The 27907-nt window shown below is 37.9% G+C and overlaps 4 protein-coding genes across 6 annotated transcripts; 1 reads left to right on the top strand and 3 right to left on the bottom strand.

Annotated features, from left to right (window-relative positions):
* Nucleotides 1-23: 23 nt before the first annotated feature.
* On the bottom strand, nucleotides 24-2230 carry LOC124305682 (uncharacterized). Of its 2 annotated transcripts, none has more exons than XM_046765339.1 (2): nucleotides 1957-2230; nucleotides 24-1299 (listed from the first exon to the last, which is right to left on the bottom strand). In XM_046765339.1, the coding sequence occupies exons 1-2, from the start codon at nucleotides 2017-2019 to the stop codon at nucleotides 178-180; spliced, it is 1185 nt and encodes a 394-aa protein (XP_046621295.1). In that variant the 5' UTR covers nucleotides 2020-2230; the 3' UTR covers nucleotides 24-177. The 2 variants fall into 2 exon arrangements, with proteins under 2 accessions (XP_046621295.1, XP_046621287.1); XM_046765331.1 differs by having other exon boundaries at nucleotides 24-1377; nucleotides 1957-2228.
* A 350-nt stretch (nucleotides 2231-2580) lies between these two features.
* On the bottom strand, nucleotides 2581-5109 carry LOC124305659 (uncharacterized). Its single transcript, XM_046765283.1, has 2 exons — nucleotides 4563-5109; nucleotides 2581-4477 (listed from the first exon to the last, which is right to left on the bottom strand). Exons 1-2 carry the CDS (start codon nucleotides 4876-4878, stop codon nucleotides 3846-3848), a joined length of 948 nt encoding a protein of 315 aa, XP_046621239.1. The 5' UTR covers nucleotides 4879-5109; the 3' UTR covers nucleotides 2581-3845.
* Nucleotides 5110-5738: 629 nt separating this feature from the next.
* On the bottom strand, nucleotides 5739-6863 carry LOC124310187 (E3 ubiquitin-protein ligase complex slx8-rfp subunit slx8). The gene is made up of 2 exons (XM_046773976.1): nucleotides 6479-6863; nucleotides 5739-6281 (listed from the first exon to the last, which is right to left on the bottom strand). The coding sequence occupies exons 1-2, from the start codon at nucleotides 6654-6656 to the stop codon at nucleotides 5932-5934; spliced, it is 528 nt and encodes a 175-aa protein (XP_046629932.1). The 5' UTR covers nucleotides 6657-6863; the 3' UTR covers nucleotides 5739-5931.
* A 4157-nt stretch (nucleotides 6864-11020) lies between these two features.
* On the top strand, nucleotides 11021-16275 carry LOC124305068 (DNA repair and recombination protein RAD54-like). Of its 2 annotated transcripts, none has more exons than XM_046764073.1 (11): nucleotides 11021-11156; nucleotides 11842-12024; nucleotides 12177-12367; nucleotides 12708-12910; nucleotides 12992-13175; nucleotides 13383-13641; nucleotides 13832-14093; nucleotides 14249-14414; nucleotides 14507-14912; nucleotides 15001-15164; nucleotides 15295-16275. In XM_046764073.1, exons 1-11 carry the CDS (start codon nucleotides 11154-11156, stop codon nucleotides 15494-15496), a joined length of 2223 nt encoding a protein of 740 aa, XP_046620029.1. In that variant the 5' UTR covers nucleotides 11021-11153; the 3' UTR covers nucleotides 15497-16275. The 2 variants fall into 2 exon arrangements, with proteins under 2 accessions (XP_046620029.1, XP_046620038.1); XM_046764082.1 differs by lacking the exon at nucleotides 11021-11156 and adding an exon at nucleotides 11525-11547.
* Nucleotides 16276-27907: the final 11632 nt, after the last annotated feature.

Raw genomic sequence — 27907 nt, 5'->3', positions numbered from 1 at the left:
ATCTTAATGCTTGTAATGTTATATAAAATTTGTTTATTAGTATTCAAATTTTGAGGTCATTTACAGGATAAATAATATGTACAAATAATTACACCAAAGAAGGAAAACATTGGCAAGTAATGCATGGTATTAATCGCTACCTTCGGTCCAGAAATCTGTTTCAGCGTTCACGTTAGTTCAGAACAGTGGAATTTTATCATGGACTCTGTCTGCGATGTCGTCTATCTCCCATAATTTGTTTTCTTCATTTATTGCGTGTTTAACAAAATTGTTCCAGTGTTGGGCCGTTATTTGAGCAACTCCGTGTTCGAGAAATGCCTTCATGTCTTTAAATATGACGGAGGTATCAACGGTTTTTACGTATACTTTCATCATCGACCATGCCATTTCGATCGGATTGAGCTCACAGTGATACGGCGGAAGTCTGAGCACAGTTTTATTAGCTTTATTTGCCAGTTCTTCAATCGCGTATCTATTGAATTTTTGCTTTCCGAGTTTGACGATATGCAGGAGTTCAGCCTTCGCCATTGTATAGTCTACTACTGCCCCTTTACTTTGTAACCACCCTATGATGGCTCCTTTCGTCCACAAAGTGTCTGGTAGCAACTCTTGTTTTATGCAATGCGGTGGATCATTGTCCATAACAATCACACAGTTTTCGTCAAGCAACGGTAAAACACGTTTAAACCAATTCAGGAACGTATGTTCGTACAATTCGCCGTGGTAGTCATCTGGATATTTCTTCGATTCGGTGCATGATAGCGCACCAGGTACAAAACCCGCTGCATTGCCGATATGTTGAAGAATTACGCTTGTTGTATCGTTAAACGAAAACTTGTTTTGAACATCACCTACTTTGACCAACATTTCGTCCAGATAATAAATCGACCGACCCTCCATCCGGTACTGTGTAATTGTTCTTAGATAGTTTCTTCGCCACACGATGAGGTCTTCTTTCTCTATCAGGACGCTAATGCCACGTCGTTTGATACTATAAAAATTCAATTTCTGCAATAACTTGCAGAAGCTCGGCTGCTTGAATTCCTGAAGGTCTTTGTCGTCATTCACGGCGTCTAGAACTTTATCCACTGTTGGCACTTCGTTATTTCGATAGAAATCATGAATCATTCGCCGGATCGCACTTTTATCGCACTCGTTGGTCTTATCTTCTATCCCACGGGGATGTTCTTTGAAATTTGATTTTAACACTCGACCAGTGCTGATGTAGTCTAATACAATCTGCTTGGTGCTAGTTCTTCCGAATCCCGTCATTCGGCTTAGTTTCTGTATCTTCTGTTCGTGCGACATGTATGGATAGTCTTGGCTTAATGTTTTGTAAATATTCATTAGAATAACTTTCTGATTTTCATGGATTAGCTGAAACCATAACAACGAAAAACAAAAGCATTAAATGATAGTAAAGAGTATGTATGTAGAGATGACAATAGAGATTGGATTGTTGACGTGGGACCCGCGGATTATTGATGACTGACTGTAGCGAGGAAGCGGGATTATAATTAAAAATATATTCTGTTCAACTATCAATAGAGGATACTTTATTGTTTGATGAGGATACGAAAGTAATACGATATATACCGCGAGTGAACAGAACGACAACTGAGGTGTTACGAGGTGAGAATACACATAGATGATACACAGATATGATTTTGCAACAGTAGATAATAGGACATAAGATACAGCGCTGATTTGTTTTGAGTCGCAACACGGGAAAGCGGCTAGATTTGAGGTAGAAACGAACAGGTAAATAATGCACGCGAGAGTGAGTACATACGTGAGGATGATTTCAAACAGCGAGTGAAATGAGAACGTGATGAAGGCGAAATACTCTTGTTTAAACTTATGCATAGCTACTTTGCCGAAACAGAGTAAATAATGAAATTAAACGGTAGCAAACAGTATGTAGTGAAATACTACTCTTTGTTTATCTGTATTTACCTGACCGTTTTTATTTTTCTTCACGGGAGATAACGGTCTTTCTTCGTATCGAGCTTCTGCCATTCTATCTATCACTAATCACTTTTTATTTCTAATACGAATCACTTTTTAAATAACTATCGTTTGAGCTTAACTCTGGACTATTAACAGTAACCGTTACGTTTCAAATGCCGGGGCTCCGCTGCCGCTCCTGGTTGAACGTCGGATCCGATTCCGGTGTGGAGGGGATAGATGACCATTCTGTGGGCGGAGACCTGACCGAACGGACGAATTTTCGCTCAATTCTTAGGCTGTTCTCTCGTTGAACGGAGAACCGTTCCCGGTATCGCTGTTTGAGACAACGGTAGTCAGTTGAGCACCTATTTCAAAATCTAGTTTAATATTCCGCTATCAACTTTCCGAATATTTGGTACATCTTATGAATGATTGAATGTTTAAATTATCCTATTTTATTTCGTATAACTTAGTCTACTCGCGTCATTGATTTTCGGATTTTCATTCCATTTGAAAAATTGGGTATATTGGTCTGTTTTTTAAGGTAAGTTTTAGGGTAAGTTCATACTTTAAATAAAAACAAAGATCACGGTTGATATTGACTTCAAAGATGGAATACATATAATATTGTTGAATAAATAAAATGTATAAGAAATACAATCTATGTAATCTAAGAGATATTTGTGTGATAATAAAAACAATTTAGATCCAGTAGGTATTAAAAATAAAGGAATATACAGAAAAGACACATGATAGTCTTTTTTAAGCATATATCAGTACAAATCATTTTGTTATCAACAACAATGGATATTGTTATTATAAATATCAAGGACATGTACGTGGATGTCGTAAGTTTAAAAAAATGTTGGTTATAATTTATCATAACTTAATACTAATAACAAATTCTTCTGTCGTAAGTTATACGTATTCAAAGAAAAATTTAGTCTTATCTAAAAATCACGATCCGTTACACAACTATTATTGAATTTAGTACCTAGAGTAGTCTGGTGATATTTAATTATATTACGCCGTATTTCATAGGTTAAAATTTTTAGAAATATATATACTGATAATGAGTGGTGTATTGATCTAGATGTACTTAATATGTAATCCAATATTCTAATCTTTAATTTCAGCCTGACATTTACTGATCATGCCGTTTAACCTGACTGCATGAGGTAATTCGCAAACATGATATAAACGTTTCCGGTCACACATTAAAACACCACAATGGTAAACCTCGTTTGATAGACTATATTATACATAAATTTCTACTGTCATTTTTATGAGTAATTAAATCAATACAGCGACAATACAAAAGTTACACAAATAAACATTTGACAAATCGCTGCGCAAAAACAAATAAAATTATAACATGCTTTCATTAACATTTATAAGTAAAAATTAAATTCGGTAATTCAAACTGAACAAAGATCCAATAAATATTTTAAATTTTGAGGTTTAAACTGCTTCATATTTCAGGTCGCATTTTGAACATGCAGAGGCCTGAAATCTGTTATCGAATTTAGTACCCAGATTAGTCTAGTGATATTCAATTATATTACATCGTATTTCATATGTTAAATATTTTAGAAATATGCATTCTGCTAATTAAAGTTGCATTAATCTACGTGTACCTAATATGTAAATCAAAATTTAAATCTCTCATATCACTCTGTCATTTACTAATCATGCCGTGTAACCTGACGGCATGAAGTAAGTCACAGAAATGTTAAAAAGGTACCCGGTCGCATATTAAAACACTACAATAGTAAACCTCGTTTGATGAACTCTATTATACATAAATTTCTACTATCATTTTCATGAGCAAATAAAAATTAAATTTGGTAATTCAAATTAAACAACGATCCAGTAAATATTTTCAACTTTGAGGATTAAATTACTTCGTATTTGAGGTCACATTTTGGACATTTCAGAGGTCTTTGACTCGTCAAGCATCTCTGGCAAAACGCATGTCCGCAGGGCATCAACCCCGATTTGTTTATTTTCTTAATCTGAACTTGACAATACAAACATTTCTTAACACCTGACTCGCTAGTCTTGTGTTGAATATTGGTCGTCTTTTTTTGCGAATTAGGTAACTGAGACTGTTTGGTAAGAGTCGACCTTGTTTGCCTTTCGAGTTGGCCTTTCGGCAACATTTTACCGGCTGTCGCCAAACGCTTACTTCCATTCCTATTCGCTGTTTGACGAATATTCTCTCTTTCCGCGCTATAAATGTCCGGATTTTTCTGGCAATGAGACAATGAATTACCAAAGTTCTCTATCTTCCTCGTTCTCTTGTTATCCGTTGGCTTTGGAGGAAAACAAACGTTCTCTCTCAGCTTAGTGGTAGAAGAAGTGCGAAGGCCTGATGTTGACGGCGTATTAACACAAGCCCGCAGACATTGACACCCACAATCTTTTTTTGGCAGTTTGACTGCCGGCCCTAGCAAATGGTGATTAACATGTGCCGATGTGTGGAACGATGGATTGGCTCGAAGCAGGTCATCACGAGGAGTCCAAGCTATGGATCAAACGAATGCAATTAAACTATGAAAAATGAATTCTCACAAACTAGACATTTTATAATATGTTGCAATTATAGTGACCTTTGGCTTGTGCAGCTTCACTTCGAGGACTAAGAACGTCTCCCAGAACCTTAGCAACCTGCATCCCCTGACCAATGACCTGCAAGGCTCCGGCGATGTGATGTTCAATTTTGTCGCAATCGTGCAGCTGTGGGTTTTGTTTGTTCGACGATGTTGCATTTGTCGAAAACCAATTTGCAGGGGGTATCGGCAATCCGCCAACACGTAGCACGTCTAAGGCCTTCGATGCATCTTCCGGTATCGGAATCCCACCGACTGCAGCCTGGATTCCGGATCCTACAAGACTGCCGATGATGCCGGAGAACAGCCCGGTCATTTTTTTGAATTTATGTAGATGTTGAGTTACTATTGACGACAAAATTTACTATCACGATCTCGTCAAAATTAAATAATTGTTGCACGTTTCGATGATAATTATCAGATACTGTAATCAGTCGTATTAATAATCGTTTAATAATCGGTGAAAGAAGTTAACGTCTGACTGTGCGATCAACGGAAAGCAAACTGACAAACGTTCCTTACAGAAATCAGGCTTGTAGAGATATTATACTGATGTGTACATACATTAACTTAACGAAAACTTGAGATCTGTCAAGTGTGCCTGCGAATAATAACGTTATGGTTTCGCGCTGCGAATTTACATGTTGATACGTAGCTAATTATATACATGTAACTCACATATCGTCACATCCCCAATATCCTCTGCTATTGTATATTAGGTACATTCTAAATTGTTTCATACATTTTCTTTATATCATGCAATTTTGTTTTATTTTCTTCAACCGCTGGCATGGTTTATCCTTGTTCTTCCTTCATTATAAAACAAAGTAATCTGAACAGTAATCTAGGTAAGCCGCCTGCCATGCACGCGTGCGTTACAGGGATACTTTAAATATTTACTAAAGATTGAATAAGTGCGTCAAAAACACTGGTAGGTATTCTTTTTTTTCTATCGAGCAGTTCAGTTCTTCAAAGTTCTCGCGTTTTGTGTCTCATAACAATATAAATAAATTATTTCAATCGCAAGTATCAATAAGCGAAGAACAGACAAATTTAATTAATTGTGCGGTAAGCTAGAAACTGGAAATGCTCACCTAGTTTCTGATATCTGTAATGTATTCTGATAATGAAGGAGGGGGTCCACGAGGCATGTGGATTAAGAGTGTAACAATAAAAAATTATTCTTTATTTCACTAGTTTGATTGGTACACGTTATATCTTATTTGTATGTGTACGGAATGAAGTGAGATTTATGTGTCTAATACAATAATAATAAAACTACAAAGTTCCTTATTGTTTTACAGTGTGACACAAAAATTTTAATCTGTTTAAAATGCCACAAGATTATAAGTTATACACTTGTCCGCGTTTAAAAATAAATTTTCCGCAGATCGCCAATTTCTTCACGACAAACGGGGCACAAAGGTTCCAGCCCTTTTGCCTCATCACTCGCGCATATATCCTCGATACAACACTTGCAAAATATATGTCCGCACTCTGTCACCATTTTTATGTTGCAGCATTTCACGGACGACAAGTTCTCGAGACAGACAGGACAGCTGAGTTTCACTCCAATGCTGCTACGACGTGAACATCCGTGATTTTCTCGACGCTCTGATTGTGGACTTCCATTCTTTTCCGCAGTTCTAGGCTTTGCCATTTCGAAATCTCGCAGTATTGCTCGCTGCTCTTCCAAGAAGTCAGGAGAAGAGCACAAATCTTTAAAAGAAAAAATCGAAAAAATTATATTATTCATCACATTTATGCCGACAATATTAGGCTAACTCAAAGTTACAGATTCTAACAAAACCAAACCACGTTTAAGACCTAGATTACTACTCTTAAATAATTTTTATGTCTCAGTGCAATAATATTTGTGATTTATAGATCAGTTGAGTGAATAATTATCGATATACCTTGTAAGCACACGAATTCATCTGCGCTACTCGCTGATTTAGAACCGGTATCGTTCTGGAGGAGCTCAATATCCGCAGAAATGTTCTGTAAAAGTTCTGACATTCTTCTGAAATTGTCCGATTGTTCGTTGACAAAATTAATTACTCTTCTCTCTTGTCTTCTCGTAGTTTGGCTCATACTTGATCGCGATTTGCCCCTTGCAGATATTTCAGGTATCCGACAACTCTGATAATTAATTATATCAGACACAGATATTCATTGAAGTGCAAAAATACCATAAGTTTAATTTGAGACAAAATTTACACTTGACACTGTAACTTGACTTGTCAAAGTTAACTGTTCTAGTATTGCGATTGTTCTGACGCTTCAAAGTCGCATGACACGTTATATGTACACACGAGCGGCTGTGAAAATTGGCTGCGTTCAATTCTCCCGTACTGACGAATTCCCTGGAGTCCAAATTTGACGCATGTAAATTGAGTGGTAATATTATCCATCACGAATGGGTTCGTTTTTGTATTATCTTTCTAGAAAACCTTATTGTTATTATGTAGGTTATTTTATACTGAAAACTGTTGCAGATATCCTTCCATGAGGACAAAACGGGATACTTTGAAAGAAGATACGTGTAGAAGCGAACTTTGTTACGTAGAATTCGATACAGAAATTAATAAAACTAGCTCTTCACTTGTTCCTTGATTATCGTTTATAGTAATCTAAGATTCTCACTAAAATCGACCTTCACTCATCCGTTTAAATAATGAAAGATATTTTCTATCAAATATAATACATGCATACAACACCGGTTTGACAATTATAAACAGCTCAGTTGGAATTATCAATTTACACTCATCTATTACCTCATTGAAATATATATCAAAATAAAGATAATTTTATTGCGAACACGGTAGTATTAAGTTGACTCAGCAAAATTGATCCAGACTCGCGGTTGACACGTTTTAAAGTTTGAATATTTGAGTAAGCAAGCGAAGTGCAACAGAGAAGCATTGAACATATTACTCTATCCAATAGAGGAAGCAGCTACCGAGTGAGAGTACGCATACTCTTTTCTGTCTACGATTAAAAAGACAACTCTACTGTCAAGAATATTTTTCGAAGTAAATCATAAAATATCAATTAATAATATAAAAATGCATAACAAAATAATAATATATGTCTAAATAATATTACATTATCTTTCGAATTTCTTTTATCTCATAAATAAAAACGAGTGAATAAATAAAAAGATAAATAAATACTCTAGAAAACGATATAAAATGAATAACGAATGTATTGTCATGAAAAAAAAAAAATATATTATAGTAAAACTCGAAAGTTATTTTACAACTACAAAAAGTTATTCAGCATCAGATTATCAAATTCTCAAGGATTGTCATCATTGTTATTACATTTTGTTACGTGCAGTATGTCATCAACCTGCTAAAGGGCGTTCGGTCCCCAACAAATCCTGTAGGCTTCAAATAGGCATATATGAACAAACCGTAATTTTCAGCATATAGTTTGACACAAGGATCAGTACCATGAAGCCACATAGAATTTACATACTGTAATAAACTTGTGTTTTAAACAAAACTTTGATTTAAAATATATGCTGTTCTTCACATATTATTCTTTGCTGTAAGATTTCTTTGACTCGGCATTTGCTCGTTACGCACGAAGAACTCATTCATTCCTTTAGACACAGTCCTATATTGCCCTTAATTATAATATATTATACGTAAAATTTTTGGTTTTAGCGATTTCCAACATGGTGGAATCATGTTGAGTCAAAGCTATTTAATCTATTTCGTCAATTGTTCGCTGTCTTTCTTGAGACGATATTTTTGATAAATGTGATATCTACCATCGAAAATCCAAAGTTTCACTATTTTTTTCGTGCAAAACACTTTTTGTTCCAAAACCGATTTGTAGAACCATGTCCGGACTAATTAGACTCCCAGGAACGCAGAAAAAACATGAAAAAGAGCATAGAACCAACACCAGAGAATTTACGAAGATCTTTCATTTTTCGGCAGTAAGTTTTGATCGGTTGCTCCGAACGTAATCGATCTGTACGGAATCAATTCCTCTCATAAAATTACGTCGATGTAGTGCATCAAAGTATTGATTACAGCATTATTTAAAATCGTCAAAACTATCAAGAAAAATCCAAAGCATTTGCCTTTTTTACCGACCGTAGTGGTTCAGGTGTTAGCACCACTCTTGCATTATTTTACGTTTAGTGAAAGTTTACTGTTTTTTTTTCATATGATATTGATATATTGTATCGAGATTTCGTAATAATAAAATTAGGAAAAATAAAAGTCGATTTGAGTCAGTAAATGGAAAGCACGAAGTAAGAGGGAAAAGCACCCATTAGAGTTCAATGTGGTTTAGTAGGATTAAAGATATCGCGGTGGGATAACATTTTTGCTTCGACGGTGCAACGCATGCGCAGTATACCCAATAGAAAGAGATAGGCTGGTACATTTAAGTACATTTGAGCTATCTCTCTCGGCTGAACCCCCACCACCGCATCAAGCCTTCCAGTTATATTAGAGTTCACTAGGCTCCATGGTTCAGTGGTTAGCATTCGTGACTGCGGGGCGGGAGGAGACTCGAGTTCAAATCCTCTGTCCGTTAATTCGGTCCTGCACGGCAACTTGCAAAAATGTAGCACGGGTCACGCCGTTCAGGTGCCGCATTGCTGGTAAGTGCTTTGGATTCGGGTCCGGCTAGTATTACTTCGTCGTCCGGCTAGACCTGAACAAGCTTTTCGGCAGTTTCCCTTGTCTCTCGTGCAAATGCGGGTGTTTCTACTACACTACCGGAAATCCCTGCTATACTCCTTACTTCCTCCCATCGATTGCAAATATAATTGTGATTATTAGAGGATTATTATTATTATTATTGTTGTTGTTGTTGCTGTTGTTGTTGTTATTATTGTTATTATTATTTCTTTCATCTTGGGGTATAAAACATTTTCCTTCAAATCGATTCTAATGACCCACCAATTAAACCCCGAGCATACCAAAAAAAAGGAGATCAGAGATCGTAACACAAACAGCTCGGAAGATACGGAGAAAATACGAAAGAATCAATTTGTTCATTGATTTATTTCAATAATGGTTACATCAGATAATAACAATATAATGTTATACTGTAGGTATCGCTTCCCGTAGTGGGCCATTGCACGTGCATGCAGGCCAGAGCTTATAAACCCCATTACGACGTACAATAATAACTATCTAATATAACATATTTCATATTCGGCCTAAGGTTATGTATATAGCACTTCGTCTTTATGCTTTTGGCAGATTTTGCAACCAATCATCTACTTTTTTTGACACGTATATCAACGCCTAAAGCCGCGTGTCTGTACTTTTTGGGCTAACACGCCTTTCACTTAACAATAATAAAAATCTATGATGCGCACTTGTAACGCTAAATATTCCAAAAAAATATTTTCATATGATAAGGATGATTATGGTTTGTGGCACAGTGATCTGCATGTTTAATTATAAATACGCGCAAGGAAATTCTCGAGTTATCTTCTTGCTACACTATCTTCGATTACCGTTTTCGGTACTCTTTTTATTGTAGGTAGCTACAAATCACGTATCTCTTTTCGAACAACCTCTTCAACATTTTCAACTCCACCTTTCGGAAACGTAACAATAATATAGTCAATGCTCACTTTTCAAAATGAAATGAATGTGTAACGGTGCAAGGTCTAACTATACATGCTTCAACTTCCTTTGATGCGGAATAACAGTAGATTATAACTATGAGTATCTTTTGATAAAGGCCGTAGTACGTAAAGTAATGTCCATTGATGCATGCACCGTGGTTAACTTTATTTTTTCGACTTTTGTTTCCTTTCTACTCGTATTTTATGTACCCATAGCCGGCGAAGCAGTCGACAGGAGAAGCTGAGAAACCACGACGACAGCCTCGCGTCGCTATCGTTCGTATAACCTCTAACAATAAGATCTCGTGCTCTCGCTCGGGTTCACGGTCGTGTATACAGGTCTGGGCACTCCCATATATTTCGTATACCCCACAGTGTGCCTCTATCTGAGACACATGTTTCCGACATTAGCCGCAAAAGTGCGGAGCGCTGCAACCTCGGCGGCACGTGTGTGATTAGCGGGGCTGTAGTGCGCGCATGCCCCTCCGTCACTAGCGACGTGGCGAAATGTGGAAATATCGGCCTCAGTTAGAGGCACAGGTTTTTGGACGGAGTGCCCAGACCTGTATACACGACCATGCCCAGACTTGTATACACGACATCGGTATTACCGGTAAGATTACCTGCTCATAAAAGTTTATGACAGTTCATAACTCGGTGTAAAGTGTGTGTCAAACTGTCTCAAAACTATCGGTATATATCTATATCTATCGTACCCCGGGCCAATGGCGCCCCTAGCGGATAGATAGGAAACTAAACCGTGTGCCTCACTAACGGTGACACCCCCTACCACTCAAAAGTGCCGGAGTTACCAGACCTGTATGTAAGACCGTGGTTGATGTTCATAATCTTGTGTTTATGGTCGCGCCAATCTGTAGAATTTCAATTATAAATACATATTCGAATTGTGGCTGTCCTATAATTGTAATCGTATTTCTGATTGGTACTTTACAATGCTCGAGTGACATAAAAAATCAAGAAAAATGGTGAGTGACAGCAATAATCTTATAATAAGTTTTTCAGAGGAAAGACGGTTTTTCACTTTGGTAAACATACGATAATTTGCTTTCCAAAAATCTAACCTCAATTTTTTTCATGTTAATCTTTGAACATTTCCAAATTAAAGTTTATGAATGTAAAAATTTGTCTGCATGTTCACAACTCTGGTTACATATAATCGACAGATGCAAGTGTATAAGGTCAAAAATAAATTGCCAATTCTCACAGGTTGTTAGAAAAAAATCTCATCAAGTCTAGGCTGTTTTCAACTTCTCGTGAAAGAAATGAAATGAAAAATAAAATTCTTTTTTATACATTAGAAGAAACTCATAGAATACTCACGAGTATGTTCTATAAGCTCTGAAAATTTTGTTGTGGGTATGCTGTCGCTTTCTCAACAAGATTGAACAAAATTCAAATGTGATGTGTTAGGTGTATAAAGTGGAAAGTTGTGAACATTTTTTTCCTAGTTGAAGATGTCAATGCCAAAATTTCTATGATTATATAATATGGATTAGCTTATTTTGTACCTGTGACTCCAGACATTCAACAATCATGCAATTTATGTTTACCATTTTCTATTTGCAAATAATTAGTATCTTGTATGATTGAGTTATTCTCTATCACTATGTTCAAAGATATAGTGAATTAAATGTAGGATTTATATTAAAGATGAGATCAAGCGCTCCAAGCCAAAAAGGCAAACGACCTGGCGAGTTTTCTCCTCTCCAGCCACGCTCCACCATACCACAAAGAGAGAAACGGTTGAAGACCGAGTTGAAAGAAATTAAAATCTCACGTAAGCCACTCGTACAACTGTCAATTGCCGTTACTCCAGAATCATTATCGGAACATGTAAGCTAAATTCATCTAAGTTTTAGAATGAAATCTATTTCAATCTATAAATTTTCCCACATTGAAGTTATCTTAATCAAAATTATGATTGTTGCATGGAATTTATAATGCTTGTGTTAAAAGCGACGGACCAAATATATTTGTATTTACAGGAGGAGAGAATACGAAAGTTATTGAACCGGCCGTTTAAAATTCCAATTCCTGGTTATCAACTCTCTAACAGATCTCTTGGTATGCGTATGTTGGGACCTCGAACACCGCTCCACGATCCTGATGAGGCTAATGCATTGGTTGTTTACACACCACCTGAATTATCTGAACACGACAAACTGAAACTAGACACGTATGCAATTTGTTTTGCATTTATACCACCTCAATTGGTACATTTATTAAATAACTCAGGTTGAGAAGTATTGTTTAATTCAAATTATGTCTGGTTTTTAAAACTGAAGTTATATTGTCATATCTTTGGACCATCTAAACAAATACTAGTTGATGTATTACATCAAGTCAGTGATTAGCGTGACAAGCAAATCAATGTGTGAGTTCATTTGAACATACTTTGTTTTATTTTTATATGGATGATTGTTAGTATACTACTCCATACACATACTTCTTGGAAATAACTACCATATTCGAGTTGAATTAATAAAACGTAGTTAATTTTCTGTTTTGCCATGCAGGACCAAACAACTTGTTCACGTAGTAGTTGATCCAGCTCTGTGTAATATATTGCGACCTCATCAAAGAGAAGGTGTTAAATTTATGTATGAGTGTGTAACCGGGAAACGGATCGAAAATGCTTATGGCTGTATAATGGCTGATGAAATGGGTCTTGGTAAGACCCTGCAGTGTATTACATTGTTGTGGACTTTGCTGAAACAAGGTATAACAATATCAGTTAGAAAATTACCACTTTGGTACATGTAAGCACCATGAACTGCACAAAGTATTTATATTTTTGAAGGACCAGAAGCTAAACCACTTATTGAAAAAGCTGTGATAGTGGCGCCTAGTTCTCTAGTAAAAAATTGGTATAACGAAATACATAAGTGGCTTGGCAGACGAGTGAATCCTTTGGCCATTGATGGTGGGAGTAAAACAGACATTGACAACAAATTAAAAGGATTTATGAAGACCTATGGACGTAGGTATGCTTATACAAACTTTTCTTTTATTTAAAAAACGCCCTCAAATTATTAAATCAAGTTCGTATTGTAATTGTTAAAAGTATTTTTGTCCTTCACTCAATGCTAACACATTTTAATTTTATGATTGGTCAAAGAACTACTTCGAAACTTGTGACAAATTTTTTTTTATGAATATCTAAAATAAAAATTAGAACTCATTCTATACAGATGTGCAAACCCAATTTTGATAATCAGCTATGAAACGTTTCGTTTGCACGCTCACGTTTTACATCAGGATGACGTTGGTTTAGTATTGTGTGATGAAGGTCATCGTTTGAAAAACAGTGAAAATCAAACTTATCAGGCACTTATGGGTTTAAAAGCAAAAAGACGTGTATTACTCAGTGGAACACCCATTCAAAATGACCTACTCGAGTACTTCTCACTGGTTCATTTTGTGAATCAAGGACTTCTTGGAACTGCCCAGGTACACTGATACATTTTACTATCTTCACATCAAACACGTCAGTTTTACTTTCAGTTGGTAAACTCAAGAGCTAATTTGTTAAAACTTAGCACAGGCATAATATATTTCTTATAATGAGTATGAATTGAAGACCCAATAGACTTGGCGAAAAATGTTATTTCTTTACTAGGTTACATGAATTTTTATTTAGGAATTCCGTCGGAAATTTGAAATCCCGATCCTGAAAGGTCAAGATGCTGGAGCAACTGACTCGGAGCGCCAAAGAGCGCAAGAATGTCTTCAAGAGCTGGTAACAATAGTAAACAAATGCTTGATAAGACGTACAAGTGCGCTATTGTCAAAGTATTTACCTGTGAAACATGAAATGGTCATTTGCGTTAAACTTAACAAATTGCAAACTCAGTTGTATCAAAATTTCATCAAAAGCGACAGTATCAGAAAATCTATGCAAGGCAAGTAGAAGGTGCAAATCATTATATCTGCTGTCAGCCACTTCTGTATGTTTTATGTTTGTTTAATTGTTCAGCAACCTGTTCCGTGCTAATTGCACTGAATAATATTGTTTCTTTTTTCTAAGTCTCTTTACTATCAAAATTTTATTACTTAGGTGATGAATTTGGCACTGGCAAGAAAGGTAGTCTTTCAGCATTGTCCGCTATTACACTACTCAAAAAACTTTGTAATCATCCTGATCTGGTGTACGAAAAAATTCTGGAAAAGTCTGAAGGATTCGAAAATGCTGCAGAACTTCTACCTCCAAACTATAGTTTAAAGTAAATACAGTAGTGTTTTGTAAAATGTTTGTTAATTATTACTTGCGGCTATCTTGTATGCTTGTGCATTACCATTTTTATTTAACTTTCAGAGATGTCTTGCCAGAGCTGTCTGGTAAATTGATGGTCTTGGATTGTTTACTGGCTTTGGTAAAGTCAACTACAACGGATAAGGTTGTGTTGGTATCAAATTATACACAGACCTTGGACTTATTTGAAAAGTTATGTCGAAAGCGTACATATCGTTATGTTAGGCTTGATGGATCGATGACTATAAAAAAGAGATCCAAAGTCGTAGATAGTTTCAATGATCCAAACAGCGGCGATTTTATATTCATGCTGAGTTCTAAGGCAGGCGGATGTGGGCTTAATTTGATTGGCGCAAACCGACTAGTTATGTTTGATCCTGACTGGAATCCCGCCAACGATGACCAAGCTATGGCCAGAGTTTGGAGAGACGGACAAAAAAAGCCTTGCTTCATTTATCGCTTGCTTTGTGTAAATAATAATACATTCTCACACTGATGGAATATTAGCCTTTTTAGTCTTAATTATTTGCAAACAAATACAATATTTGAATTTTCAGACTGGTACAATAGAAGAAAAGATATTCCAAAGACAGGCCCACAAGAAAGCATTAAGTTCGACTGTAGTTGACCAAGAAGATGATGTGGCGAGGCACTTTACTTTAAGCGACTTGCGCGATCTATTCACGTTGGAAGAAAACACCACATCTGATACCCATTCAAAGTTCGTATTAAACTTTCACCATTATCAACATTATCATTGACCATGCTCGATTTCTTATAATCCCAAAGTATAAAGACAAGCACTGTTGACACGAGATTATGATTTATATTCATTTTTATTGTTTATATAGATTCAAGTGCAAGAGGTGCGTAAATGGAGTGGAGGTTCGCGGCCCACCCGAAGGAACAGACTGCAATTCTGACTTGTCGGATTGGAGACATGCCAACAATCCTCGTCATTTACCCGATCTGCCACTTCGGCAGTGCTGGGCTAGTGGCATATCCTTTGTATTCCATCATCGGTCACACGAACTCGTTAAAGCCGAAGAATGAAATGTATACAGACTATAGTAGAACGTCATTTTGATAATTGAAGCGTACTTTAAGACGAGTACGAAAATAATTGCAATCAGCTTTGTTTCTAGTTGCAACTAGTTCCTGTTAAATTCGTTAATATGATGTCTGTCATTCCTGTCTCTTATTTTTTCCATTCATCGATTTTGTAATGGCATAAAACAGATCCCTAAAGGCGGTCACGAAAACATCAATTTGTTTTATAAAATACTTTTTTTCGTTTATAAACAGTTTTCACTCAGCGAAAGATAATAATAATAATAATAATAATACTAATAATGATTCGAAGTTCAGTTTGTAGAAATGTTTCGTATTCTTTGATATTCGATAACAAAAGTAATTGTGATGTATTATAATATAAGTTTAGAATAATGTTGAGCTCAGGTGTGAATAATTCTCCGAAATGATTTTTATAGTAAAATCGTCATTCCGTGACAACAAAGAATGAGAATAGTATTAAAAATTAAATAAACTGTTTCATAAAATGTCGTATAAGTTCTTAGTTATACAAATGGATAGCTTTCATGTTTCAATTAATTTATATGTACATTTTTATTGTATACTAAGGGCTTCGCCCCTGCGCGCTTTGCGCCTCACTATTTCCTTATACATTGTCTATTAGACAGGTGAATTCATTTATGCTGATTTGTACTGGTTGTGTCCACTGTCTCCGTCGCCGGTGAAGAGTGGCGAGAATTGTCTTTCATCTTGGGATCCGATTTGGTGTGGATTAATTTGTTCTCCGCGATACACGATTACAGGTCTTAAAAATGTCCGCAGCTGCAGCTAATTCTGCTTCTCCCCCGTAAATTCCATTTTTATTCATGTGTGATTTGTGACCAGGTGACATAATCACGGCACCGTTTGAGTCATTACCTGTAATAAAACCCGAAAATGTAGACCAATTATCAACTGTATTTGAAACGATACTCTGTTTCACCTCTGCGTGTCGATCTTGAGTGCCGCGTACACAATACGCCAGCGCGCGAAAACGACAATTCCCGTCGGGAATCATCTTAATAATTCTCATTTGCATATTTATTTTTTGTGAGTCAGAAACAGATAACTATAAAGATATTTGTCAAAGACTGTCATAAACAGCCGATGACAGCTGTCAATCACTTGACACTAACTTCATAGCAACAGCAACTTTATTATTAAATGAGTTTATTTGAAAATACTCCACGTTCGACTTCTCAGCGCACATCTTGTTATGAAAATAGGAAGTTTTGTTTTCTAGATGCTTTTTGTTTTCGGCATCTTACCCCACCGCCAACTTCATGCGTATACTATTGTTATTATAATCTTTTTTACCTGTTGCTATTAAAATCTTCTTTTTCATTTGTTCACGCGGAACAGGACTTTTTTATTAGATTTTGAGAGACTACAGTGGAAAAATTAATAAAATACAACAAAATGAAGTACATGTCAATTATTGTTATTTAAAGATGGTCCACTATCATTGTTTGCACTGATGTTGCAAATGACGAATAATCAGTTTTGAGCATAGGGAGTCTCAGCTTCAATGCAAATCAAATTCGATTTTGGCGATGCCTCGTATTCCCGAATTTTTATTAACTCGACAACGTCTTTATACGAATTTCGAATACTGTTTGATGACTTCCAAAATTTGGCATTCTATTAATTTATCCCACTGATAATATGCTCTGAAAATTACTTATGTGACAAAACATTATCATAACAATTTTCAAATTGATCCGCTGGCTTACGATTTCACTAGTGCTTTGTACAGGTAAGTGATGGGAATTGCTCAGGGCATGTTATTGTTGTCGTTGACTGAAGAATATAAAGACGAATACCCCTGGGTAAATTTTTGTGACCAGTTTTCGACGGGCACATGTGCCCAGGTGGGCCTGGGTGCGTAAGAGGGTTCTAGTCTATCGACTCTACCTATCGGGCTCGCACCGACATTCGTAGCGGCCAAAGTAGTGTCGGTATGGAAGCTTGAGGTTAAGTCGGTACAAAGTACTTAAAACTACTTGTCGACCGCGACTTAGAAATGTCGATCAGCTCGATCATTCCCCTGAGAAGACGCCTAACAACGCCGTCCGCCAACCGCCACCAAAGACCGCCGCGTCCACCGCCGATCACGCCAACTACCGCCGAGCACCGCCGTCCACCTCGACCAGGGGGAGTTCACTCAATGCTTTTAGATGGGACCGAATTTTGGCAGGCTGCAGGACTATACTGTACCAACACAATATTGAAAAATTCGCAGTTACTATATTTCTATAGTTATTTCTTGCTAGAGTATAGTAACATGTCAGCATTACTTAGGATGTTAAGAGCGCCCTCTACCGAGTAATGTGATTATGTAATCGCAGACCACGGTCTTCTAACATAGGATACAAGAATGGCGGAATATTATTTTCCGGCTGCACATGTGCACATTATTATTATTAGCAGTTCTACCACTCTAAAATATTCACTTCTAGTAGAATTTTGTTTTCGTAACTTGTCGCGCCCTACTCCTGCAGCCTGCCAAAATTGCTTAGAGTGGGGGTAAAGAGTGAACTCCCCCTGACCTCGACAGCCTCGTCTCCCTCCTGCTCCTCCGCACCGCCGTCATCTTCGGTGACCACGTCTTCCTCAACCTGCACCGATCACCTCCATGCACCTCCAAACACCTCCTACGTTGACTGAAGAATATTAAGACGGTTGCCCCAATCGGCTTTGGTGTGACAAGCGCTTGCGCTCCCTGAGATCTACCAATGGTGGAGATGAGAACTTATTACAGAGCATCACAGAGTTACCGATTCCGAAATGATGCTGGCTACATTCACCTTCCGAGTAACACAGTCTTCGCAATAGTGAGGCCAAGCCAGTACTTGGCCGGTGCGTACTTACCGATTTGTCGGCATAACAAGAAATTGATAGTGAGAATAAATTTCTTCCAAATTTCGTAGCAAAACAATGATTCAATTAAAGTATAGGTACCCGAGAGAAGAATTTATACATAGATCGTGAATAATAATAGATCAGATGTACTAATGATGCAGATACCAAGGAGTATTATGCGGTTCACGTACGATATCAATATATATGATCTATTTACGATTAATACGTGATGCATACCACAAATTTTATAATTTTCCAGGTGACAAACTAGATTATCTACAATAATACCCCTATAATATGAAAAAAGAAGAATTATTCATTTCGATATGGGATTCTATTCGATACGCGCTCGATGTATTCCATAACATTAGTATTCATAATTATTCCAACAACTTCATTTGCTCTCTCGATCTTGAATTTTCGTAGGCATAGAATCGAAACGCTGATTTAGCTAGTCGCAAGTGAAGTATCTACGTTGGGTAGAGAAGCAGAATTGTTTTTCGAAGTGTTCGTATGGCAGAAAATTCAGAGTAACTGTAATACATCACGGATACGCTAATTTTGATCGAGATGAAATGGATGCTCCGTATATAAGACAGTATTTAATGCAGTGTAGTGATTTGAAGACCTATAAAGGTGATAGGGAGAGAAAGAACGGATCTTCTTAAAACTTCGAGTGTATTTTAACAAACATTTGAAAGGTACGAGCAAAATTTTTTATCATCCAACTATCGCAGAACATCAGCGTTATTAGCTGACCCGTTAACTGAAGAATGTATCTTTTGTCAACGGCTAACTATCGAAGGGCCTGGCCGCCTGAGTCTGGAATCGGCAGAAAGGATAAAGTGCGTATTTCTTGTACAAAACGTGAAAACTAAAATCATTATACATCATATCATATCATCATACATCACACATCATACATCATACATCATACATCATACATCATCATACATAGTATTAAAGGTCGAAACCAAAGTTTGGATGTCGGATGTTCAGAAAGTGACGTCACCAATCGAAAATCAGCTAGCCGAATTCCTCAGTCTGGAAACAACCGCGCAGTAGAGCGGACGGATGAGAGTCGCGCTCCGCAAATTTCGAGTACCGAGTTCTCAACCTCTCGGGTCCCGCGCTTCGGGTCCGCTACGTATTTCGAGTACCGGGTTCTCAACCTCCCGGATCCCGCGCTTCGGGTCCGCTACGCGGTGAAACTCGACTTCCAGGATAAGCGCTCCGTGGTTCCTGGTTCATGTTTACAATAAATTATTTCAATTCGTTTTTTGCGCAACCCCAAATTCAGTAGCTGTCACTGCGCTAATAAAATTTCTCGACTTCCAGGATAAGCGCTCCGTGGTTCCTGGTTCACGTTTACAATAAATTATTTCAATTCGTTTTTCGCGCAAGCCCAAATTCAGTAGCTGTCACTGCGCTAATAAAATTTCTCGACTTCCAGGATAAGCGCTCCGTGGTTCCTGGTTCACGTTTACAATAAATTATTTCAATTCGTTTTTCGCGCAACCCCAAATTCAGTAGCTGCATTGCGCTAATAAAATTTCTCGACTTCCAGGATAAGCGCTCCGTGGTTCCTGGTTCACGTTTACAATAAATTATTTCAATTCGTTTTTCGCGCAAGCCCAAATTCAGTAGCTGTCACTGCGCTAATAAAATTTCTCGACTTCCAGGATAAGCGCTCCGTGGTTCCTGGTTCACGTTTACGATAAATTATTTCAATTCGTTTTTCGCGCAAGCCCAAATTCAGTAGCTGTCACTGCGCTAATAAAATTTCTCGACTTCCAGGATAAGCGCTCCGTGGTTCCTGGTTCACGTTTACAATAAATTATTTCAATTCGTTTTTCGCGCAAGCCCAAATTCAGTAGCTGTCACTGCGCTAATAAAATTTCTCGACTTCCAGGATAAGCGCTCCGTGGTTCCTGGTTCACGTTTACAATAAATTATTTCAATTCGTTTTTCGCGCAACCCCAAATTCAGTAGCTGCATTGCGCTAATAAAATTTCTCGACTTCCAGGATAAGCGCTCCGTGGTTCCTGGTTCATGTTTACGATAAATTATTTCAATTCGTTTTTCGCGCAACCCCAAATTCAGTAGCTGTCACTGCGCTAATAAAATTTCTCGACTTCCAGGATAAGCGCTCCGTGGTTCCTGGTTCACGTTTACAATAAATTATTTCAATTCGTTTTTCGCGCAAGCCCAAATTCAGTAGCTGTCACTGCGCTAATAAAATTTCTGGACTTCCAGGATAAGCGCTCCGTGGTTCCTGGTTCACGTTTACAATAAATTATTTCAATTCGTTTTTCGCGCAACCCCAAATTCAGTAGCTGTCACTGCGCTAATAAAATTTCTCGACATCCAGGATAAGCGCTCCGTGGTTCCTGGTTCATCTTTACAATAAATTATTTCAATTCGTTTTTCGCGCAACCCCAAATTCAGTAGCTGTCGGTGCGCTAATAAAATTTCTATAACTTTACAATCCTCTCATAATCTTTTTGGTAAAATATGTCGATAAAAAAATTATATCAAACCTTACACATTATTTTTGATTTGTTCTCACGCTGAAAATATTTATTAGTGTTCGAGGTATAGTCTGAGGTGGTTGAAGGTGGTCGGAGGTGGACGAGGAGGAGGACGAGGAGGACGAGGATTTGTGCTGGGTGAGTAAAACACTTTTATAATATTTGATGGCAATTGTAATTATATTTCATCTGAAATATTACAAACTTGTCACGTTTACAATAAATTATTTTAATTCATTTTTCGTGCAAGCACATATTCAGTAGCTATGAATAATCTTATACAATTTATTATATTATTAATCAATTAATTAATATTCTTATAATATTTAATGGCAATTGTAATTATATTTCATCTGAAATATTACAAACTTGTCACGTTTACAATAAATTATTTTAATTCATTTTTCGTGCAAGCACATATTCAGTAGCTATGAATAATCTTATACAATTTATTATATTATTAATCAATTAATCAATATTCTTATAATATTTAATGGCAATTGTAATTATATTTCATCTGAAATATTACAAACTTGTCACGTTTACAATAACTTATTTCAATTCATTTTTCGTGCAAGCACATATTCAGTAGCTATGAATAATCTTGTACAATTTATTATATTATAAATTAATTGATTAATTACATTTATCCTTACACAATATTTTTGATGTGTTCCTATACTAAAAATATTCATTACTATTCCAGGTATTACCCGAGGTGGTCGGAGGTGGACGAGGAGGAGGACGAGATGGATGAGGAGGAGGACCAGGTGGACGAGGAGGAGGACGAGGTGGACGAGGAGGAGGCGGGGTGGGTCGTGGGAGAGGACCTCTCCTCTCCTCAGAGGGGGGGAGGGGGGGGGGGGGGCAGGGAAGGGGGAGTGGTGGGCGGGGAGGGGGACGGGGAGGGGCGGGGAGGGGGTTGGGAGGCGGGGAGGGGAGGGAGGTGGGGAGGGGTGGGAAGGGAAGGGGCGGGGCGGGTGGGCGGGTGGGTGGGAGGGAGGGAGGGCGGGCGGGAGGGAGGGAGGGAGAGAGTGGAGGATGGATGTCGATTCGAGCCTGTTAGAGTTAATAGAGCAGTACCCCCCCCGCCCTCTCGCGTCCGCCCACCCTCCCTCCCTCGCTCCTCCCCCCCGCCCGCCCGCCCACCCTCCCGCCCCCTCCGGCCCCCTCCCCCCCTCCCCTTCCCTTCCCGCCCCTTCCCTTCCCTTCCCGTCCCGTCCCTTCCCCCTCTCCGCCCACCTCACCCCCTTCCCTGCCCCCCCCCCCCCCTCCCCTCCTCTGAGGAGAGGAGAGGTCCTCTCCCACGACCCACCCCGCCTCCTCCTCGTCCACCTCGTCCTCCTCCTCGTCCACCTGGTCCTCCTCCTCGTCCATCTCGTCCTCCTCCTCGTCCATCTCGTCCTCCTCCTCGTCCACCTCCGACCACCGCGGGTAATACCTGGAATAGTAATGAATATTTTTAGTATAGGAACACATCAAAAATATTGTGTAAGGATTAATGTAATTATTCAATTAATTAATAATATAATAAATTGTACAAGATTATTCATAGCTACTGAATATGTGCTTGCACGAAAAATGAATTGAAATGATTTATTGTAAACGTGACAAGTTTGTAATATTTCAGATGAAATATAATTACAATTGCCATTAAATATCATAAGAATATTAATTGATAATTTAATAATATAATAAATTGTATAAGATTATTCATAGCTACTGAATATGTGCTTGCACGAAAAATGAATTGAAATAATTTATTGTAAACGTGACAAGTTTGTAATATTTCAGATGAAATATAATTACAATTGCCATCAAATATTATAAAAGTGTTTTACTCACCCAGCACAAATCCTCGTCCTCCTCGTCCTCCTCCTCGTCCACCTCCGACCACCTTCAACCACCTCAGGTTATACCTTGAATAGTAATAAATATTTTCAGTATAAGAACACATCGAAAATATTGTGTAAGGATTAATATAATTGAGTAATTGATTAAATAATCAATTAATAATATGATAAATTGTATAAGATTATTCACAGCTACTAAATATGTGCTCGCACGAAAGATGAATTGAAATAATTCAATGTAAACGTGAGAAGTTTGAAATATTTCAGATAAAATATTTCAAATTACAATTGCCATGAAATATTATGAAAGTGTTTGACTCACCGAGCACAAATCCTCGGCCCCCTCCTCCTGAATCACCGAGATTACCCGCAACCACCCCTAACTACCTCCAACGAAAACCGCCAACCACCTCGAGTTATACCTCGAATGCTAATAAATATTTTCAGCATGAGAACAAATCAAAAATACCGCGTAAGGTTTAATATAATTTTTTTATCGATATATTTTACCAAAAAGATTATGAGAAGATTATAAAATTATAGAAATTTTATTAGCGGACTGACAGCTACAGGATTTGGGGTTGCGCGAAAAACGAATTGAAATAATTTATTGTAAACATGAACCAGGAACCACGGAGCGCTTATCCTGGAAGTCGAGAAATTTTATTAGCGGACTGACAGCTACAGGATTTGGGGTTGCGCGAAAAACGAATTGAAATAATTTATTGTAAACATGAACCAGGAACCACGGAGCGCTTATCCTGGAAGTCGAGAAATTTTATTAGCGGACTGACAGCTACCGAATTTGGGGTTGCGCGAAAAACGAATTGAAATAATTTATTGTAAACATGAACCAGGAACCACGGAGCGCTTATCCTGGAAGTCGAGAAATTTTATTAGCGCAATGCAGCTACTGAATTTGGGGTTGCGCGAAAAACGAATTGAAATAATTTATTGTAAACGTGAACCAGGAACCACGGAGCGCTTATCCTGGAAGTCGAGAAATTTTATTAGCGCAGTGACAGCTACTGAATTTGGGCTTGCGCGAAAAACGAATTGAAATAATTTATTGTAAACATGAACCAGGAACCACGGAGCGCTTATCCTGGAAGTCGAGAAATTTTATTAGCGCAATGCAGCTACTGAATTGGGGGTTGCGCGAAAAACGAATTGAAATAATTTATTGTAAACGTGAACCAGGAACCGCGGAGCGCTTATCCTGGAAGTCGAGAAATTTTATTAGCGCAATGCAGCTACTGAATTTGGGGTTGCGCGAAAAACGAATTGAAATAATTTATTGTAAACGTGAACCAGGAACCACGGAGCGCTTATCCTGGAAGTCGAGAAATTTTATTAGCGCAGTGACAGCTACTGAATTTGGGCTTGCGCGAAAAACGAATTGAAATAATTTATTGTAAACGTGAACCAGGAACCACGGAGCGCTTATCCTGGAAGTCGAGAAATTTTATTAGCGCAGTGACAGCTACTGAATTTGGGGTTGCGCGAAAAACGAATTGAAATAATTTATTGAAACATGAACCAGGAACCACGGAGCGCTTATCCTGGAAGTCGAGAAATTTTATTAGCGGACTGACAGCTACCGAATTTGGGGTTGCGCGAAAAACGAATTGAAATAATTTATTGTAAACGTGAACCAGGAACCACGGAGCGCTTATCCTGGAAGTCGAGAAATTTTATTAGCGGACTGACAGCTACAGGATTTGGGGTTGCGCGAAAAACGAATTGAAATAATTTATTGTAAACATGAACCAGGAACCACGGAGCGCTTATCCTGGAAGTCGAGAAATTTTATTAGCGCAGTGACAGCTACTGAATTTGGGCTTGCGCGAAAAACGAATTGAAATAATTTATTGTAAACGTGAACCAGGAACCACGGAGCGCTTATCCTGGAAGTCGAGAAATTTTATTAGCGCAGTGACAGCTACTGAATTTGGGGTTGCGCGAAAAACGAATTGAAATAATTTATTGTAAACGTGAACCAGGAACCACGGAGCGCTTATCCTGGAAGTCGAGAAATTTTATTAGCGCAGTGACAGCTACTGAATTTGGGCTTGCGCGAAAAACGAATTGAAATAATTTATTGTAAACGTGAACCAGGAACCACGGAGCGCTTATCCTGGAAGTCGAGAAATTTTATTAGCGCAGTGACAGCTACTGAATTTGGGGTTGCGCGAAAAACGAATTGAAATAATTTATTGAAACATGAACCAGGAACCACGGAGCGCTTATCCTGGAAGTCGAGAAATTTTATTAGCGCAATGCAGCTACTGAATTGGGGGTTGCGCGAAAAACGAATTGAAATAATTTATTGTAAACGTGAACCAGGAACCACGGAGCGCTTATCCTGGAAGTCGAGAAATTTTATTAGCGCAGTGACAGCTACTGAATTTGGGGTTGCGCGAAAAACGAATTGAAATAATTTATTGTAAACGTGAACCAGGAACCACGGAGCGCTTATCCTGGAAGTCGAGAAATTTTATTAGCGCAGTGACAGCTACTGAATTTGGGCTTGCGCGAAAAACGAATTGAAATAATTTATTGTAAACATGAACCAGGAACCACGGAGCGCTTATCCTGGAAGTCGAGTTTCACCGCGTAGCGGACCCGAAGCGCGGGATCCGGGAGGTTGAGAACCCGGTACTCGAAATACGTAGCGGACCCGAAGCGCGGGACCCGAGAGGTTGAGAACTCGGTACTCGAAATTTGCGGAGCGCGACTCTCATCCGTCCGCTCTACTGCGCGGTTGTTTCCAGACTGAGGAATTCGGCTAGCTGATTTTCGATTGGTGACGTCACTTTCTGAACATCCGACATCCAAACTTTGGTTTCGACCTTTAATACTATGTATGATGATGTATGATGTATGATGTATGATGTATGATGTGTGATGTATGATGATATGATATGATGTATAATGATTTTAGTTTTCACGTTTTGTACAAGAAATACGCACTTTATCCTTTCTGCCGATTCCAGACTCAGGCGGCCAGGCCCTTCGATAGTTAGCCGTTGACAAAAGATACATTCTTCAGTTAACGGGTCAGCTAATAACGCTGATGTTCTGCGATAGTTGGATGATAAAAAATTTTGCTCGTACATTTCAAATGTTAGTTAAAATACACTCGAAGTTTTAAGAAGATCCGTTCTTTCTCTCCCTATCACCTTTATAGGTCTTCAAATCACTACACTGCATTAAATACTGTCTTATATACGGAGCATCCATTTCATCTCGATCAAAATTAGCGTATCCGTGATGTATTACAGTTACTCTGAATTTTCTGCCATACGAACACTTCGAAAAACAATTCTGCTTCTCTACCCAACGTAGATACTTCACTTGCGACTAGCTAAATCAGCGTTTCGATTCTATGCCTACGAAAATTCAAGATCGAGAGAGCAAATGAAGTTGTTGGAATAATTATGAATACTAATGTTATGGAATACATCGAGCGCGTATCGAATAGAATCCCATATCGAAATGAATAATTCTTCTTTTTTCATATTATAGGGGTATTATTGTAGATAATCTAGTTTGTCACCTGGAAAATTATAAAATTTGTGGTATGCATCACGTATTAATCGTAAATAGATCATATATATTGATATCGTACGTGAACCGCATAATACTCCTTGGTATCTGCATCATTAGTACATCTGATCTATTATTATTCACGATCTATGTATAAATTCTTCTCTCGGGTACCTATACTTTAATTGAATCATTGTTTTGCTACGAAATTTGGAAGAAATTTATTCTCACTATCAATTTCTTGTTATGCCGACAAATCGGTAAGTACGCACCGGCCAAGTACTGGCTTGGCCTCACTATTGCGAAGACTGTGTTAGGGGTTATTCATTAATTACGTAAGGACGATTTTGGCAATGTTTGACCCCCCCTACCCTCATGTAAGGGCACATAAGATTTCTCGAACTCCCCCCCCCCCCCCCCCCCCCGTCTTACGTAAGATTCTATCTAGTTTTTCAGAATAATCAAAATAATATCAATAAACGGGAAGAATGTGTTATAATTTTTATTTACAAGATTGAAAATGGATAAAAATGAACACATTTCAGAATTTAAAATTTTAATAAGCACTAAAAATTTTTAAAATAAGGTGTAAATCCAATTGTATATTATAGAAGGAAAAAAGGCCAGTCGGCATCGAAATGGAAGTAGATTTCTGATGATTAATTCCGACATATAAAATATTACGTAAGAATAAGTTTTATCCCCTCCCCTAAGATATGGACATGTAGAGATTTTTTTAACCCTCCCTGCCCCTCGGGACCTTTACGTAATTAATGAATGGCCCCTTACTCGGAATGTGAATGCACCCAGTATCATGTCGCAATCGGTAACTCTCTGATGTTCTGCAATAAGTTCTTAACTCTACCGTTGGAACATCTCAAGAAGCGCAAGCGCGCGGCGATTTTCGGTTGTCACACCAAAGCCCATTAAAGGCAACTGTCTTTATATACTTTAGTCAACGATTCTTCGTTTATTCTTCGGTTCTTTCCAACAACGCATCGCAAGGAAGCGTGAAGCGTCCGACAGATCCATTATATTAGCTTCAACCTACAATAAATACGATCAAAAATAAATGTCCAGTGGGTACAATTATTGGTTTGCAGTCTGGAATGTTATAATGCGATACCAATGTAAGGTTGAAATTATTTATAACTGAATTATAAGCTACTTACTTCGTAACTTCAGAAATAATATTATTGCCGATAAACAAACTTCTGATTTTAATGGTACATTTGTAATTTGATTATGAATAAATGGAATGAGATGAAATATACAACCTCGTTTAATTATTTATTTAATAACAACCATATTACAACTTTTATATTCGAAACAAAAGATAATTCAAATTATCGGTTTTTTGTCGTATACGATTTGCAGTATTGCACGGTCTTACGCAGTCGATAAACAGTGGACGATAATTATTGTACACGATTACCTAACGGAAGCTCACGAATACAGCTACATAATATCGAATTCGATATTTCTATAGACTTTATAAGTCTATGGACATTTCAGACCATGGAGACTAGAGTAAAGGAAACCTCCGTGAAGTTGGCCCCCCGAAGTTGTTATTGGAACGAAGTTCCTTATCGCTCTTT

Source organism: Neodiprion virginianus, chromosome 1 (genome assembly GCF_021901495.1).
Source record: "Neodiprion virginianus isolate iyNeoVirg1 chromosome 1, iyNeoVirg1.1, whole genome shotgun sequence".
NCBI lineage: Eukaryota > Metazoa > Arthropoda > Insecta > Hymenoptera > Diprionidae > Neodiprion > Neodiprion virginianus.
Note: the sequence above shows the minus strand (reverse complement) of the source record. Positions and strands in the feature narration are given on the sequence as shown.